The sequence below is a fragment of the Globicephala melas genome, chromosome 14 (genome assembly GCF_963455315.2).
Source record: "Globicephala melas chromosome 14, mGloMel1.2, whole genome shotgun sequence".
NCBI classification, from domain to species: Eukaryota; Metazoa; Chordata; class Mammalia; order Artiodactyla; family Delphinidae; genus Globicephala; species Globicephala melas.
In genome coordinates this window covers 58,797,866-58,816,976 of record NC_083327.1, presented here as the reverse complement: position 1 = coordinate 58,816,976, position 19,111 = coordinate 58,797,866, and the positions used below count along the sequence as shown (strand labels likewise).

At 38.8% G+C, this 19,111-nt stretch overlaps 1 protein-coding gene across 1 annotated transcript; it reads left to right on the top strand.

Annotated features, from left to right (window-relative positions):
* Positions 1-748: 748 nt before the first annotated feature.
* On the top strand, positions 749-17,977 carry LOC115851440 (pantetheine hydrolase VNN2). The gene is made up of 7 exons (XM_030853426.3): positions 749-961; positions 1,080-1,210; positions 7,805-7,997; positions 9,944-10,232; positions 11,551-11,921; positions 13,297-13,467; positions 17,488-17,977. The coding sequence occupies exons 1-7, from the start codon at positions 749-751 to the stop codon at positions 17,677-17,679; spliced, it is 1,560 nt and encodes a 519-aa protein (XP_030709286.2). The 3' UTR covers positions 17,680-17,977.
* Positions 17,978-19,111: the final 1,134 nt, after the last annotated feature.

Here is a 19,111-nt window from a genome sequence, read left to right as displayed (position 1 = left end):
AGTGCAAGTTCAGAGTCTTTACTAGGTAAGTCAGAGTGTTGACTTGGGTGAATTTTCTTCCCAATATTGCCCTGTATTGCATTTTCCTAGTAGCAAATATTTTTAAATTTTTTCTTCTCTTCTAAAAATAAACATGATGTAGATCTGTCAACAGAACAGAAAAAAATTATTATCTAGTTTTTGTAATTTAATAAATGAGATTTGTTGTATTATGGTTTTTCACATGAGAGTTAATTTAGTTACTATTTTCTTTCTATTAATAAAAGGGTACAATTGTACTACATTTGAATTTTGTCTTTTTGAAATTTGACATTAAATCTTATCAATAGTACATGTACAATCCTTGTAATACTTTTTTTTTTTTTTTTTTTTTTTTTTGCGGTACGCGGGCCTCCCACTGTTGTGGCCTCTCCCGTTGCGGAGCACAGGCTCCGGATGCGCAGACTCAGCGGCCATGGCTCACGGGCCCAGCCGCTCCGCGGCATGTGGGATCTTCCCAGACCGGGGCACGAACCCGTGTCCCCTGCATCGGCAGGCGGATTCTCAACCACTGCGCCACCAGGGAAGCCCCTTGTAATACTTTTTGATTGTATTCAGGGAACTGAAATTTTTTTCCTCCAAAATGATCAGGCATAATATTCATGAGATTGTAAAATAAGAGCTGGCAGTCATGTTACCTAAATGTTCCTTCCTTTATAAATACTACATGAATGTTACTTTCACTTGCAGAACTCACTAGACCTTGACCATGATCATTTCCTCTTTTCAAACCTCCGTGGCAGTTTTTGCGCTAATTATTCTGCATGTCAGTGCTTTGGCTACTTTCAAAGCTGCAGTATATGAACATGCTGTCATATTGCCAAATGACACAGAAACACCCGTTTCTCAGGATTATGCCTTGCTCCTCATGAACAGGAATATAGATATTCTGGAGAGAGCAATTAAGCAGGCTGCTGAACAGGTATTCTTTTATTTCTGCTAATCATAATTTATGAGGGGCATGAGAGCTGGTGAAGATTGGAGTGTTGAATTATCTACATACATAGGGAAATAATTTTGATTTAACTTGTTTTGAACAGGGTGCTCAGATCATTGTGACTCCGGAAGATGCAATTTACGGATGGAAATTTACCAGTGAAGCCATTTTCCCTTATCTGGAGGATATTCCAGATCCTCTGGTGAATTGGATTCCATGTCAAGACCCACACAGGTATTTGAGTTATCCTAGGTGTTTGTACAGAAGTGCTGTGGTTCTCTAAAATGTACACGTTCACTTCAGCAAAATGATAAATTCTGAATGATCACATATGTGGTGTATGTTATTGTTTTATATTTATATATATATCTTGGCATTCATTAGATTTTTAAAAATTGTACCTAGATGCCATTTAACAATTATTTATAATCTAGTATCTTTATTAAATTTGGAGAAATATAAAAATATTTATTACTGGGATTAGAAACTAAGGGGAACACGATCTCATGAATATTAATTTCTCATGAAAATTAATTTCTGAAGTGGACACACGGGGTTGTGTTTGGAAAATATTCCAAGGTCTCTATTGAAGGTACTATATTTCAATTCATAGTCTCTCTGCTCTAGAATCTGTTTCCCAGGCAGAAAGACCTCACTATCTACTTTCTAGTGAGACTTTATGTTTTGAAACTTTGCATTTTCCTAGGCTCATAAAGCTAACTTTCCTGGGAAAAAGTAACCTAGAAACTTTCTAATGTAAAATATTTAATATACGTGTGTATATTTAATATATAACTCCTACTATCTACTAAGGCTTGAATTATTGAGGCATGGATTGCACAATTCCATACTGGCAGTAAAAAGTCCCTCACTCTTTCACACTCGTTCTTGCACTTTCTTTCACCCTCTTGCACTTTCTCTCACTCTTGTACCTCAAATTAAGTTTGTTAAACATCCCTTTGCCATGTTCCTGCTGGAGGATTATGGATACCACGCTTTTTGAGGTACTCGTGGTTAGTGTAAATTTTATATAAGGGTTATCAGAAAACAGCTTTTCTCAGCCTTAAAGAGACTAACCGCGCAACGAGGAGAATATCAGGTTACATGACAGTCAACTGCTCCACTTGCCAATCATTCCTGTTCTGAGCTGATGCTTCCTATGATGTTTGTAAGAAACACTTTTGTGGAAGAAGAGGGGCAATAGCTGGACAGTCTTTCTTTTTTTTTATAAATTTATTTATTTATTTTTGGGTGTGTTGGGTCTTCATTTCTGTGCGAGGGCTTTCTCTAGTTGTGGAGAGCGGGGACCACTCTTCATCGCGGTGTGCGGGCCTCTCACTGTCTCGGCCTCTCTTGTTGTGGAGCACGGGCTCCAGATGCGCAGGCTCAGTAGTTGTGGCTCAGAGGCCTAGTTGCTCCGCAGCAGGTGGGATCTTCCCAGACCAGGGCTCAAACCCATGTCCTCTGCATTGACAGGCAGATTCTCAACCACTGTGCCACCAGGGAAGTCCTGGACAATCTTTCTGCCTAGAAGTTTTGAGAAAGGGGACAACCCATTTGTTTTCATCTCACAGTAGGATTGTAAGATGGACTTCCTGTTAAAAACAACATATGTTGCAAATTTATGGACTAGTCAAATATCACAGTAGCTTTGGAAACTGGTGAAGGTTGGGAGAGAGGTCTATTCCATATGGTTAGTAAATACCTCTTTCATAGCACTACGCTAGAAAAAAGAAATTTTGTCAGAAAATGGGCTTGCGTTGTCACCCAATACAGTTACATTTAATTCATTTAACTATTACTTATTGAGCATCTACTGTGTGCCAGATACTATTTTAAGAATAGGAGATATAGCACTTATTAAAACAAAGTCTTTGCCCTCCCTGTGGCTTATGAATATTCTAGTGGGAGAAGATAAATGTAAACAAAAACATTTATTATATAGAATGTCATTTGGAGATAAGAATAGGGATGCTGACTGAAAAAAAAAAGCACAACCTAATAGTTGACAATTATGTTTTCTTTGGGGCTTTACCAAGGACTTTAGCCTGGGATACAGCCCCTCAGATACCTCTTCGGACAGTTCCAAAGAGGTAAGGTAGGAGCCAAGATATATAGGAGTTTTTACAACCCCCCCAAAGGAAAAAACAGACAAGGTAGCCCAACATCAAAAGATTACTGCTAATGAGACGTCCCCGGCGGTCCAGTGGTTAGGACTCCATGCTTCCACTGAAGGGGCGGCAGGTTCAATCCCTGGTCGGGGAACCAAGATCCCATAGGCCACTCGGCACGACCAGAAAACAAAAGAAAACAAACAAACAAACAAAGAGGGACTCCCAAGTGTTTGGCCTGAGCAGTTGGAGGCGTGGAATTGCCATTTACAGACATAGGGAGTGTTACTGAACCAAACTTGGGTCCACTTGCCCAGGCACAGCAAAGCCTACCTACTGACACCGGGCTGTGGTGAAGGAAAGTGCAGGGCCAAGCAAGGCATACAGGCAGCTCATGCTGAAAAGACCGAAACTGCCCGATGGATTTTAGGGAAGGGTTTTTAAAGGCAAGGTGAGGGAGATAGTGGCAGGGTGTGTGATCAGCTCTTGCAGTTCTCTGATTGGTTGATGGTGAGGTAACAGGGTGATGTCACAGGGGTTAACATCATCTATCCTCAGGCTCCAGCCAGTCTGGGGGTTATGTGCTCATGGTCATCATGCAATTAGCTTCTTCCATCTGGTGGGGATTTTAGTATCTGCAAAACGATTGAGGAATGTGTGTCAGACTCTGTTGTTTATGTTCTTTGGGGAGGAACTAAAGATTCTGTGACTCTGCTGTATAGCTAATCTATTATTTAAATTGTTACCAGTTCTTCCCGCCCAACTGCTTTTTTTTTTTACTATGTGTTTACATCCTTCCAATCATTAATTCTTGAGCCAGTTTTTTGTGACTCAGGGGAGGCCTGGAAGACTAAAGCTTTTCCACAAAAAAAGAGGCAGGTAGAGGGCATGGAGGTTGGGGGGAGTCTGTCCTGGGAAGGTCCCATAGGGTCCTCTCGGTTACAGGAGCACTGAAGGAATAGAAAGTCTGGGATGGAACTCAGGAAATCAGTTTTGTGCATCTGAAGTTTGAGCTGTGATTTAATAGATATCCAACTGGAGATGTAACCCTGGCAGTTGCATATTCGAGTCTGGCATGAAAGAGTCTGGCAAGGTCAGTGTTGGAGGGAGAAAGTCAGGGAGAAAAAATTTTTAAATCAGATTTACTAACCTGGATAAGAGTAACTATCAATCCATCCCTTTTCATGCATTCATTCACGCATTAACCCATGTAACCAGCAAATGTATAAAGAGCTGCAGTAAGGAAGCAGGAGGTGCAGTCATGATAAAGAAGCGTCTGAGGTTTGAATTCAGATTGCCTGTTAAATGCAAGCTCCAAAACACATAATTGTGCTGTAAAAATCAAAGGTGAACCTTACTAGATTCTCATTGGTGAGGTCGGGGATGTGCTTTAGCAGTGGCAGCTCAAATGAGGAATCATCTATAAATATCTCCTAAGTAAATCTAGGTCCACAGTAATCTTCTCACATACAGGTCTTTTTTTTTAATATAAATTTATCTATTTAAATTTATTTATTTTTGGTTCTGTTGGGTCTTTGTTGCTGCACGTGGGCTTTCTCTGGTTGCGGCGAGCGGGGGCTATTCTTCGTTGCTGTGCGCGGGCTTCTCACTGCGGTGGCTTCTCTTGCTGCGGAGCACGGGCTCTAGGTGCACAGGCTTCAGTAGTTGTGGCACCCGGGCTCAGTAGTTGTGGCACACGGGCTTAGTTGCTCAGCGGCATGTGGGATCTTCCCGGACCAGGGCTCGAACCCATGCCCTTACATTGGCAGGCGGATTCCTAACCACTGTGCCACCAGGGAAGCCCAATACAGGCCTTTTTTTCAAATCACATTGCTCTTAAAAATGAAACTAATGTAATAATGTAGTTTATAGGATGGATAAGTTTATCATCATTCTATTCAGACACTCACATTTATAAATTTCCTCTTGTTTGCCTTCTATAAATAAACTCCATGTTCAAACCTATTAAGCTTTAGGAAATAAAACACAATATCTATCATCTATGCAAGAATAATAAAGTTGCATTTTTAAATATTGATAATCATATTTAGTTTTAAAAAGATACCCTAACATGGCTCTCACTCTGTTCCTTTCACATGTAGTGTGACTATTCTCAAGTAAGGTTAATAACTTATCAATAAGTATATTGCCACCTCCACATTGGTCAGTAATGTCAAAGAGCAAAGAATCTTGGTCCTCAGTGGAAGCAGAAATGTCTCAAAGAGTTACCTATTCACAGATGAAACCACAAAAATAAAAAAACACTCTACAAAATTCTTTATTCAGGGTAAAAATAGAGACCTTTCAAGCACATTTTAATTTTTATTTTTATTTAGAGATTACTTTGTTAGTTTTTGTAATCAAACCCATGTAGATGAGACCTTACATATTGAATACAGTGTGTTACCCCTGTACAAATGGAAAAAATTATGTGTTAACGTTTCTAGACCAATATAGGTGTTAATTTCTGTACAGTGCCAACCCAACACAGTACAACTGGGATACTTTTTCCAAAGTTGACAGCACAGCTAAAGTTTCCAAAAATTCCAATTTTATGTATATACATATATATGTGTATATATATATATATATATTTATTTATATTCAAAGACCAAGAGCAGTATTTTATACGTCACTAACAGCAACAGCGTTTCCAGGTTCTGCAGGCATCTGAACAAAATTATAGAGACATATAGCGCACTCCATTCAAGAAAAAAAGGTAAAAAAACAAAACCTCAGAAAACAGCAAAGTTCTGTTACTGTTGTGGTACCTGGCACCATTTTCTTTATTAGCTTCTCAATCATCATCTGGAAAGAAGACATTCTAGAATAACATCATTATAAATAGATCTGATAAAGCATGGTCACTACTATGTATCATAAAGCAGGTACAAGATATTTTACATTCACAGAGGTATGATACAGTACTGTCCTACATCTGTAATGCTATAGGATATAATTAAAAAGACATTATTTGAAACTTGATTCTACTTTTCCAGCAGAGGGCCCAAAGAATGGTTACGACACAGCTCTGGTACAGAAATGTACCTTCTTAGATAGGATTTCCCTTCTTTAGTGTCACAGTTCTAGGCACTCACTGTCAAGCACATTTTTATGTCCTTAAACATAAACTTTTAAAAAGTATTTCTATAGTAGGAAAGTTAGTTTTATCATATAAAGTTATTCAATTCATTGTAAAGACACAGTAGTCAAATTTTCTATAAGACCTGCAAACATTTCTGTTCATACTCCTTTCATCTCCAAAGATAAGAATTATAGACCGCTTTGCATAACATAAGGCCACAGAGTTACAGCTAAAAAGAAAGTCACAAAGGTAAGAATAATGTCCCTTCTGTTGTAGTCTGCTATTTATTTGTCAGTTATCTTGGTATCTTCAGAGTATGGACTTCCAAAGTTCAGGGCACTCAGAGCTGGCCTTGGTCTAATGGCTCACAGCACTACCATTTCTAGGGGAATTCCAGTGGTGTTCCATTCCTGCACTACCCAGGTAATACGTCTGCATTTCGGATTACCACAACTAACACACTGAGACCACTACCTCTGCCCTCACACCAGAAGGAAAGCTCATTTGGCTATTCCCTAACTACCAAGAAACAAATTCCCAAATACATCTTAAACTTCAAGACTTTAGGAGCTGGATTATTTTTGGAAATAATAAAAGAATAAACTTCCTTTATAAAAAGAAAAGAAACTTACCGCTAAGAGGGAGAAAACAATTTTTAACACCGTGATGAGTTCACCTGTGCAGTGAGTTACAGAAGAGATCTAATGCTTGAGCTATAAGAAACTACAGTGTTTAGACTCAGTGCAGACGAGGAGGAACCAGAAAAGGAGATGGAGAAAAGCACCCAGTGAGTAGGAGAATGAGAGCATGGGGTCCAATAAGCAAGGTGAAGTGTTTCCGGGAGGAGGGTGTAAGTAACTGTGTCAACTGCTGCAGGTAAGTAGCACAAGATCACAAGATGTCACATGAAGATGACATCATGTGGATGTCATCATCAGTATTAGTGAGAGTTGTCCGGTGGGATGATAGCGATGAAAGCTGATCTGAGCGCTTCTAAAGAGAACGGGAGAAGATGGGCTGAGGATTGCAAAATGTCCAGCTCTTCCAGGGAGTTTTGTTGTAGGCTGGACCTAAGGTATGGAGCATAAAGTAGAGGGACATGGGGGACAAGAGAGGTTTTTATTTTATTTTGATTAAAGAAGAGAGGTACTAGAGCATATTTGCATGCTGATGGAATGAACTAGTAGAGAGATGACAACCGTTGGTGCAGGAGAGTGAATAATAAATTGCTGGAGCAATAGATACAATGTGGAAAAAAATTCATCAAGGTTAGGCACAATTTGTGACTTCTACGTATAATCTCTATCATATCACATAATTATCATTTCTTTTTTGTATGAGAACAATTAAGATCCAGTTTCACAGCAACTTTGAAGTTTATCATGCAGGATTGTTGACTATAAGTGCTATGTTATACATTCAGTCTCCAGGACTTATTTATCTATTCGTTGCAAGTTTGTACCCTTAAACTTCATCTCCCCAGTTCCCCACAATCCAGCCCATAGTAACCACCATTCTATCTTCTGTTTCTCCAAGTTTGACTTTTAAAAATTCCACATATAAGTTATATCAGACAGTATTTGTCTTTCTCTCTCTGACTTACCGAAATGTCTTAATTCAAACTGGATTTAGATTTGGTCATACACCAGTACAAGCAAGACTCAGCTGCCTGGCCAAGGACAACTCTATCTATGTCGTGGCAAATATCGGGGACAAAAAGCCATGTCATTCCCGTGACTCCGCGTGTCCTCCTAATGGCCATTATCAATACAACACCAACGTGGTGTATGATGCAAATGGAAAGCTGGTGGCACGTTACCATAAGGTAAGAGGGGGTGGGTGTGTAATATGGAGCCTGCTATGAGGGGGTGGATGCTGTGTTTAAGAGTTAGAGCGTCATTCTCTTATAACACAATGTTACCAAGATTTTTTTAAAGTGAGCAATAAAGAAAATGACACTTTAGAAACGTGGAAAAAATTGTAGGCAGAGACCTCTAAGAAAGGTTTGGTAATAGTCCAGGATTGAGGTAAAGTTTTTGCATATATAAAACAAGTAATTTTAATATTGATATAAAAGATACTGAGATGACTGTAGTCTGGATACCATTTAATTTTGAAATGATAAAAGATGTTTCCACATTGTATGACTCAGTTACATGGAAATTAATTTCCCTGCTTTCTATCAAGTCACAAAAATGATCTTTCTCTTTTAGTTTCTATACCAGTTAACTTAATTATCCTCTTGTTGATTTAAGGTCAAATCATAAGATTTTTACTTTAAAATCTGAATTGAAAGAGTAAAATAACCTGAAGTCATAATTTTGTACTAAATTGGACCGGGAGAGAGGCTGACCTTTTAAATGGTTATGGGATGTGCAGGTCAGTGTGAATGTTCCTTTTCCTCTCCCATATGTTTTCTAAGCATCTTAATTGTGGCTTCAAAATCTTCTGACTGGAGAAATTATCTCCTGGAACTCCTAGTGAAAAATAAAAATTACTCAAGAAGAGTGATATTGAGCCAATGACTTTCAAATGTTTTTGATCATATACCTCTATATGGAAAAAAATTTTAACGTGAGTCCTCAAAATAAAATATATTTATGTTTACTTGTGTGTTTATTTGTGTATTTATAAATAAAACACAAAACTTTCAAAAAGTTTTCTTCATAAACTTGTGGGTTTCCCAACTTGTTTTTATATGTAATTAAACTTCTGTGTTCTCAAAAATGTCTCAGACTGGAAATAGAAATGTCAGTACTTCCATTTTCCTTGTTTCAGAGACTGTGTTTGCATTGTGAGTATCATTTTTAAAGGCTCTTTCTTTGCAGCTACTCTTCCATTCTGTAAGTGTTGACCTAGTTAAACTGGTAGCATAGTTGGTCAATCCATTTATCTAGGCCCAGTAAACGGCAGGATGGCACAGTGCACTGGATGTGGACAGCTAATGAGGACCTGGGTCATCCTAAAGTGAGAAGCTCTCACTCTTCCATCAGGGTACCTTGGAACAGTTCGTGACCCACACTCTCTGACATATGGATCTGATAAGAGTACTTTTGTCAATCAATTCTTAAAATGCTAGTAAATTTCAATTAAAAATTTTTTTTAGGTAGAAAATAAATTTAGAGAGAAGTTTTAATAGTCTGGCTCCCAACCCTCAGTTTTTTCTACTTCGCAAATCATTTTATTAACCTGTTGACCCTGATTATTAAGTTAGAGTAGGTTCATTTCTCAAGTTTACTTGGAAGGAATCAGAGAGAATGAAATAAAATATTTATTTTTAACAACAATTTTGAAAGCTGGGTAAGAGTCCCTGAAATTACTTTGGATGGGACACTGTAAAGAGGGAGAGGGCCTCCCTCATCTGATTAATAGATATTTATTGTGCATCTATTATGTTTCTAGGTATCAGGGACTCAAAGAAAAATGATGTATGTCTTCAGCTTTCAAGAAGCACATAGTGTTTAGGATTTATGGGGAGGTATTTGGCTCCTCATTGAGAGAGGGAGGAAGATAAGGAGAGAGAGGGAGGGAGAGAGGGAGAAAGAGAGGGAAAGAGAGAGAGAGAGAGAGGGAGAGAGGGAGTGAGAGAGACTATATTTCTTCGTATTTTTCTTTGGAAATTAACTTCCACTCACCAGAGTCATTCATCTTCTATAGATTTCCTGCTCTTGAGCATTGCCAAATCTCAAAATTACTAACTTGGAGAGTTTTCATGTGTCACCTTTTCAATAAAAAAGCCGTTCCTGGTTTCATCCTGTGTGTTTGTTATAGTACAACCTCTACTCTGAGCTTCAGTTTGATGTCCCCGAAAAGCCAGAGCTGGTGACTTTCAACACCTCCTTTGGGAAGTTTGGCATTTTCACATGCTTTGATATCCTCTTCCATGATCCTGCTGTGACCCTGGTGAAAGATTTCCACGTGGACACTATATTGTTTCCCACAGCTTGGATGAATGTTTTGCCCTTTTTGACAGCTATTGAGTTTCATTCAGCTTGGGCAATGGGAATGAGAGTTAATCTTCTTGTGGCCAACACACATAATGTCCGCCTAAAAATGACAGGTAATTCATGACCACATGTGGTTTGCTGATTATATTTCTAAATGCAGAGAAATTTGTGCCTCAGATATGACCTGTTGTAATTTTTTGGTTCTTTGTTGAGACTTCTCACTATGTTTGTATCCTTTTATTAAAAAAAAAAAAAAAGGAAGAAGAAAACAAAAGCTACTGCTTGATTATAACAGCTATGGCTGTGTTAAGACTTTTATATGTATTATTTCATCTATCCTCACAACAACTCTATGTATGCACTGAGTACTAGCATTCCAATTTTGCAGATTAGAAAACTGAGACACACAAAGATGCAAGTAACTTGCCAAAGGCCACGAGATAGTAGGGGGCAAAGCGGGGAACTAAACAAGATATGCTCTATAACTGGCAAGGCAGAGTAGTGTATTATTGACATGTTGCTGTATAACAAGTTGCTTTAAAAGTAAAAAGTGAAAGTGGCTTAAAAACAATAAACATTTATTATCTTATACTTTGTGTTGGTCAGGAATTTGGGAGTAGCTTAACTGGGTGGTCCTGGCTCAGGCCATCTCTTCAGGCTACATTAAACTGTTGGCTGGGCTAAAAGTCATCTGAAGCCTTGATTGGGGCTGGCAGGTCTGCTTCCAGGATGGCTCACTCATATGGCTATTGGTAGGGTTCCTCTCTTTCTCAGTGGGTGTTGAGAGGAGACCTTCATTTCTTGCACATGGGCCTCTCCATAGGGCTGTGTGATGTATCCTTATGACATAGCAGCTGGCTTCCTCCAGAACAAGTAATGGGAGAAAGAGGGAGAGAGAGAGAGGGAGATAAAGAGAGAGAGAGAGAGAGAGAGAGAGAGAAAGAGGAAAGCTGCATTGCCGTTAATGACTAGTCACAAACCATTATTTCTACCATGTTCTATTGATTAGGAGTATGTCACTAAGGCAAGCCCACACTCAAAGTGAAGGGAATTAGATCCACCCATTGGAGAAAGGAGTGTTGAAGAATTTTGGAACATATTTGAAAACCACCACAATGGAGAACAGGAGGGAATTTTGCATTAACTTCCCTATCTCTCAGGAACGCCTGAGTACAACGATTTTAATATTTGGCTTAATTTTCTATAATGCTAGTAAATTATATTCAAAGTTTATTTGAAATGAGACCACTGATCATATAGTTTAATCTCCTCCAGTAGAGAATAGGAGAAGTATTATACTTAGGTGTTCAGTACCTTGTGCTTTCTCATTGTGACTGATATTGTGACATGATCACATGCTCAATTCTGATGGGGAAACTGGTGGTGTTGGGTTTGCTTTTTGTTTTTAAAAGACTTGTCTTCCATTCACAGGCAGTGGTATCTATGCACCACACTCTCCCAAAGCGTACCATTATGATATGGAAACAGAGTTGGGAAAGATCCTCTTTGCAGAGGTGGATTCGTATCCCCGAAACTCTCCAACCTACCCACCAGCTGTGAATTGGAGTGCCTACGCCACCACCATCAAACCATTCCCAGGACAGAAAAATTCCTTTAGGGGCTTTATTTCCTGGGATGAGTTCAACTTCACAGAACTCTTTGAAAATGCAGGAAACCTTACAGTCTGTCAAAAAGAGCTGTGCTGTCATTTAAGCTACAGAATATTAGGAAAAGAGAATGAAGTGTATGTTCTAGGAGCTTTTGCTGGACTTCATGGCAGAAGGAGAAGAGAGTATTGGCAGGTAATCTCAGCTCAAGAGAAAGGGAATGTTTGGATGTCAGTAAATTCCAGGGTTAAGTTTTCATATTTGTCCCAGGGAACCAAATGCTTTTCCTTGGCATGACTTCATGCATTGCCAGTGTCACACACACACACACACACACACACACACACACACACTTTGGGATTAATCATGTGATATTTGCAGGGGGGCTAAGTATCATTGATTGTTTGCTTTGAGCACATTAAAAGAATACCTTAGCCTGACAATGCTGATTTTCTATTTGACTAATGAAACCAGTTTACATATTGAAATGAACTTCAAGAAGGCTTCTTTAAGTAGCTTTGCTGACACATCTGAATATAAAGTCTTGTTTTAACTTTTAAAACCAACAATAAGTAGGGATATCACTTTTATTTTAACTTCTCTTGTAACCAAATGTCCTGATCATTTAATGCCCTTCCAGTGACAAATTTTTTAAACTTTTTATATAATGTTGGCTATGCATTTGTTTTTTCTTATTTTACTCTGTGCCTCACTGCCTTCTCCTAAGGAAAAAGATATGAAAAAAAAGAGAGATGGTCAAAATTTTAATCATCCTTTTGGCTTTTGTACTCCTGTTTCCCAAATACCTCTACTTTCTTGGGCCAAATGCCATCATCTGACACGCCAGACTAATGGTTTATATCTGTTACCAAGTCCAAGCTTGTACTGCTTGCTGTATGACAGACCAATACATTGAAAGATGAGTTGTTGGGACAAGAAATAGTGACTTTATTTGGAAAGCCAGCAGACTGAGAAGATGGTGGACTAGTGTCCCAAAGAACCATCTTCCCTGAGGTAGAATTCAGGCTTCTTTTACACTAAATGGGGAGGGTGTAAAATCCTAGTTCCATTCAGGCTCTGGAGGGGATGTGTTTATTTTTTTCCTTCCTGCAGCCATTCATAGGTATGCCTGGTCTGGAAGTTTCCTGTGAGCTAAACAAAGGTATTTTAGCTCATTACATGAAAGGCAGGATTCTCAGATATGGTTCATTATGTATAATTTAAAGCTTCTAGGCAGCATGCCTTTAGTGATTAACTTGTAGCAAAAGCAGTAGACTACAAAGGTTTAAATAAAAAGAAACAGATCCAATATGGAGTGGATTTGTTCTTTCCTATTACAAATCTAGTTTTAAACTGGCTTCTTTCTTTCAATCCCACTAGTTACCCAGGAAGTGGGAATTGGTTCTTAATCATTTGCCATTTTCAATAAAGCAGGTAATTATATGATCCAAATCCCTTTATCAAATGGTGAAAATATTTACTTTGCTACGTTTGTAAACTGAGTCAACAGTTCTAGTACAAGTAACTTAGATGCAAGACATTGCATTTTATTTGTGTCTTTTCTACACAGGTATGCACAATGGTGAAATGTAAATCTACTAATCTGGCAACTTGTGGACAGCCAGTAGACACTGCTCTGACAAGATTTGAAATGTTCTCCCTAAGTGGCACATTTAGAACGGAGTATGTTTTTCCTGAAGTGCTACTTACTAAAATCAATCTGGCACCTGGAAAATTTGAGGTAGGATAACTTTAAGAGTGTCTTCATTTTATCTGTTTTCTGAAGTCAAATAAAACAGTCTATGACAACTGTATCTGTTAACTTTTGCTGTGTAAGAGACTCCTCAAAATTTCATGGCTTTACACAATAACTATTTCTTTAGCCCTGATTTTGTGGTTGGTGATGTGAACTGGGTGTAGCTAGGCTGTTCTTCTGGACTAGAAGAGGCTCGGTTGATCTTGGTTGGGCTCATTCATGCATCTGCCGCTAGCAGGAGGGTTGTTTGGGGCTGGCTGATTTGTGATGGCATAGTCTTGGAGAGGTGAGATGATTGGGGCCACTCTCCCTCTGTGGTCCTTCATCTTCCAGAAAGCCTTGTCTTGTTCACACGTTAGATTAAGGAGTCCGAGAGCATAAATAGGGAAAAACACAATAGGCCAGTTCTTTTCAAGTCTCTACTTGCAACATGTTTGCAAATATCTCATCTACCAAAGCAAGTCACATGACCAAGGTAGATTCAAAGGGTGGAGAAATAAATGCTGCAGAACTCTCAATGGGAAGAGCTGTAAAATCATACTGCAAAGGGTATGGATAAAGGAGGGGAAATTTTTGTGACCATTTTTGCAACATACAGCAACTAATTCTAAAGTGATGACACATTGTTGGAATAACACCATAAGATACCTAGACCCTATAAGCCTGAGGCAACATTCATTGCAGAATATTTACTTACAGATTTTTAGTTTCTTTTTGTCACATGTGGAGACAAACAGAAAATCAAATATTTATTTCATAAACCATAGTGACCATAGCCAATTAATCCACAAATTAAGCTAGTCTCAAATTAAAATTAAGATTCTGTAGGTTTGTATCTTCTAGTCAGTACATGGCACATATACACATGTACATACACATACTCTACAAGTTTGGCCCTTAATGTCTTCACTGAACTGTGACAAACAGTGGCAGAGTTTCAGAACCTAAAGTGAAATCACTGCATTTTTTTTATAAAAGAAAAAATAGGATGTAAGTTAATTAATCCGAAACATCAAGCAAGGAAATCTTTAAAATTGCAGATTGCTTATGGTCATATATCTGTGTCTGCCTGTTTTATCAGATTGGAATTGGTCATATTTATAAAAATATTTAATTCTGTGATACCAACAGTTCAACATACAGTGCAGCCTTAAGGCTGGGAAACCCAGAGAATGGGAATCCTTGGCTGCCATAGAACCCAGTTAGGCAGAATCTCATCAGCAAATTGAGGCTGGAATAAAAGCTTAAATGCCAACTACAGAAAATCTTGATCAGATCTGAAGTAAGGGGTCTGGAACTCAAATCCAGTAGTTGAAAGTTGGCTAGAGTGGCACAAATATGTGTAAATGAACTGAAAGTTTCAGGGGCCAATTCAAGGAAGTCAGAGATGGGAAAGTACGGTTCACCCAGGTAAGCTTAGGTATGGGTGCACTATACCTTGTAAGCCCTGCCATTTACATTTAGCACACAATCTAATTTTCTGAGTATGATTTTAAAAAATAGATCAGCGGCGGCATTAGATTCTCAGAGGAGGCGGAGCTCAGGCGGTAACACGAGTGATGGGGAGCGGCTGTAAATACAGATGAAGTTTCGCTCACTTGCCCTCCACTCACCTCCTGCTGTGTCGCCCGGTTCCTAACAGGCCACGGACTGGTACTGGTACCAGTCCGTGGCCCGGGGGTTGGGGACCCCTGCCATAGATGACAAGATTTTTACATGAGTCACACTGACCATGTCTTCCTGAGTATTTCCCCAGTTTCCTTGACTAATGGACTCTCCATCAACACATATTTACACGTTATCTTTGAGGATCACTTCTGCAGAGATTCCAACATATTCATTGCCTATCTTTTCCCCATCCTTAGTTCTGCGCTAAGAGCATGAAGTGTTACTGACCATCACCACAACTGTGGGAAACATCTTGCTTTAACATTGTAGGTTAACTCTGGTATATTATCAGAAGTGTGGCCTCTGCAACTAACTAGTTATGTAAGTTTGTGCAAGTCAGTTAACCTCTGAATTTCCTGCCTGTAAAATGGGGAGAATATCTTCCTCACTGATTTGGTAATGCATGTGAAAGCACTTTGTGAACAGTGAAGCATTATACAAGCATCAGGATGTATTTTTAGGTACTTACCTCAAAAGGTTTACCTAGTTAACCAAGTTCATCAACAACTGGAGGAAAAGCTTGCCAGAATTAGGCCACGTGTACTGAACATCATGTAAGTACACATCAATGTGCAGACAGAGTGGGGGAGTAGGAGGCCAGGTTCCACTGTAGATACAGTAAATCAGAATCTCTGAGGATGAGACCTATATTTTTCATAGTCCTACAGGTGATTTTGATGGGTAAAAACTACCAGTTTAAGGGAATAGTCAAAAAGGTCAAATTATCTTGAGTGTGTAACTTAGAAGGCCAGCTATATAGTATACTATTATACTATTATATAGTATATTTTAGGAAAATTTGTAACAAGAAAACAGTAAAAAGCTAAGTTCTAACTAGAACCCAAGGTACAATCACCGATGTGGAACAATTAATTCCAAGAAGGTCAAAATAGACAAAATTTTACTATATTGATGAAAAGTCACAAGAAAACTAAATATTTGTGTTTAACTTGTTTCAAACTTTCACCCAAATGTAATTTGAAATATACCTCTGTTATTTCATTTTTGTTCTTTAAGGAACAATTTAATAAACAAGGGACTATTTAGAAACAATGAACACAATAAACAATGAAGATTTAACATTTTATATTTGTTCATTTAATTACCAACAGGTTGTGTGTTTGACGACTTGTCAGTGAGCTATGTATTTGTGTGTATGTGTCACCACAATAATCATCTTTGAGGATATTTAGTTATTTTCTACTTCTAGTTATAAAGTATCTAATTTCTCACCTTCTAAGCTCTTCCCCATCCAAACTGTCCTTCTCACAACTTATGATGAACTCATTTTCTTTAATTCTTGTTCTATCTGTTGTCTATTTGTGTTTTTTTCTATTCTTGTTCCATTACTTTGCATACATTGCTCCCTTACAGAGAAGCCTCTTGCCTTCAGGATATAGATCTGCTCATTCATGGCTTTCACAAATCCGATCCCTACAGTTCTCTTTGACCATATGGCTTAGTCTCCTCTTCAATAATCTTCAACTCCAGCTAGTGATGTGCTGTAAATTGTAACAAGCCACTCTCTGAGGAAGAAAAAGAAAAGTTCAGATTTGTGGCATTTGCCAGTTATCATGATGTAAATATTCTCACCACCATCAATTTCAAGAACAGCCATGTTTAACAACCAGCTGTCAAAGTTCCTGGAGATTTAACAGTCTGTTGTTGTGAGCTTACACACCACTGGCTCCAGCACACAACTTGTTCTAACCATATTGGAGTGAGAAAGCACATTGCCTAGATCTGTCACATACATTCCTGTCTCAGAATGAGCCTTTGCTGCTTGATTTCCATTTGGCACAAAGTCTTCCATCATACAGCCCCAGGGAGAAATTCCTAACTGCTCCTTGTAGCAGACTGTATCCCACCTTGGGAAGCAGAGCAGTTCAGCTATTCCTTCTCAGACCTCCTAAGCACATACCTGTTTCTCTCTGCAATATACTAATATACTGATTTCTCTCTTTATATGTGGGATCTTCTCAGTTTCACCATTAACTTTTAAGCTTCTTGAGGGAAGGGTGTTATTTGTGTTCCTCTGGTTCCCGGTTATCTTGCATATAATTGGACTCAATAAATTTTTGCTACTGATGATTTCTGACTTTTCATTAAGGGTTACATCTGATTGTTTAAACTCAATTATTGAACCCTCTAGAATGGCTCTAGTCTTCCTTACATATAAAATAGCTGTTTCCTATCTTTCCCATCTGTTCCCCAACCCCCAACCCCAGCCCTAGCCCCCTTACCTACCATGATATCTAGGATGGTTTCAAAATCATGAGTCTGCTTGTAATGTATATTCTAATCAAGTTGACTATACTTTTCCCACTTTTTCTTTAGGTACTAAAAGATGGGCGTTTGGTAAACAAGAATGGATCATCTGAGCCTATCCTAACAGTGTCACTGTTTGGCAGATGGTACACTAAAGACGTACGTTCCATCTCAGGCGGGACCAGCAACTCAGCAACGACTTACCTGATAATATCCACATTATTAATGATCATAGCTTTGCAAAATATTGTGATGGTGTAGGACATCGCTTTATCACATTCATTGTTGCATCCCAAGTTTACTAAGAAACTTCGAATGGCTCGCTCCCCAGTATAGACCAAGGATTTCCAAATATATATTTTTTCTCATCAAGGATTATATTTAAGTGTTATGGTAATTTTGCCTCTTTTTTGGCTACGCTGAAATAATACAGTATGGTATAATGGTATAATTGAGGTTTGGGTCATGTAAATGAGGATTAATCCTGGCTCCAGCCTTATTAGCTGTGTGTGTGAGCATAAGCAGAGTGAAGAGCTTCAGGGACATTGTAAATATAGTGGTAGCCTTGGGAGAGAACAGTAATGATGGGAATTGAGACGTTTATGACTGAATTCCCTTTGACATTAAAGACAGTTTGAACTCATCTAGTTTTCTGTGCTAATGATTGGGGAGGATTTGCTTTCTAATCAGATGGAAATATAAACTCATTGGAGTTTCACTGGAAACATAAACTCCAACGTTGATGTTTATCTTAACAATGAAAGTTGTTTTGAGATGTTCTAGAAGAAATAATAGCTAGTCCAGGTTAATGGGTATTCATAGCTCCAAACAGCCCTGCCTAAAGGCTGTGGTGTAATCTAACAGGCACAAATCCCATAACACAAAGACCATGACTGTTTTTTGTTTTTTGTTTTTAATTTAATTTATTTATTTATTTTTGGCTGTGTTGAGTCTTTGTTGCTGCGCGCGGCCTTTCTCTAGCTGTGGCGAGCGACGGTTACTCTTTGCTGCGGCGCGTGGGCTCCTCATTGCGGTGGCTTCTCTTGTTGCGGAGCACGGTCTCTAGGCACGTGGACTTCAGTAGTTGTGGCTTGCAGGCTCAGTAGTTGTGGTTCGCGGGCTCTAGAGCACAGGCTCAGTAGTTGTGGCATACGGGTTTAGTTGCTCCGCAGCATGTGGGATCTTCATGGATCTGGGCTCGAACCCATGTCCCCTGCATTGGCAGGTGGATTCTTAACCACTGTGCCACCAGGGAAGCCCCACCATGACTGTTAATGGTAACACTATTTTCAACATTGAGTATCTGCTTTTTTAGTGATGATGAACGTATATGTATGTAAATAGTCCAAAATCACATAATCATCAAAATTGTGTGTTCTTTTATCTCTTCATAAAATATAGAACATTTCAGATTTGCCAGGTTTCGCTTGAGGAAGTTAGACATTATGCAATGGTTTTGCAATGTGTTCTGTGACTCTTGGGCAACGGTATTTCACTTCCAGTCGACTGCTGAAACTAAACCCACAGGTTTGAGAAAGATACAAGCAAGGATATCCTCACAGATTCGAAGGGACAGTTCTTCCCTTCATTCACACTTAGAGCTGTCAGCTGTACTTCAACTCATTAAAAATAAAAACAAAACAAAACAAAAATTGCACAAGTCAAGCAAGGAAAATAAAGAGTACTTAATTGC

Coding starts and splice junctions, on each gene's coding strand:
- LOC115851440 (XM_030853426.3), top strand. CDS start 749: ATGATCATTTCCTCTTTTCAAACCTCCGTGGCAGTTTTTGCGCTAATT. Junction 962..1,079: donor TTAAGCAGGCTGCTGAACAG/GTATTCTTTTAT, acceptor TGTTTTGAACAG/GGTGCTCAGATCATTGTGAC. Junction 10,233..11,550: donor TGTCCGCCTAAAAATGACAG/GTAATTCATGAC, acceptor TTCCATTCACAG/GCAGTGGTATCTATGCACCA.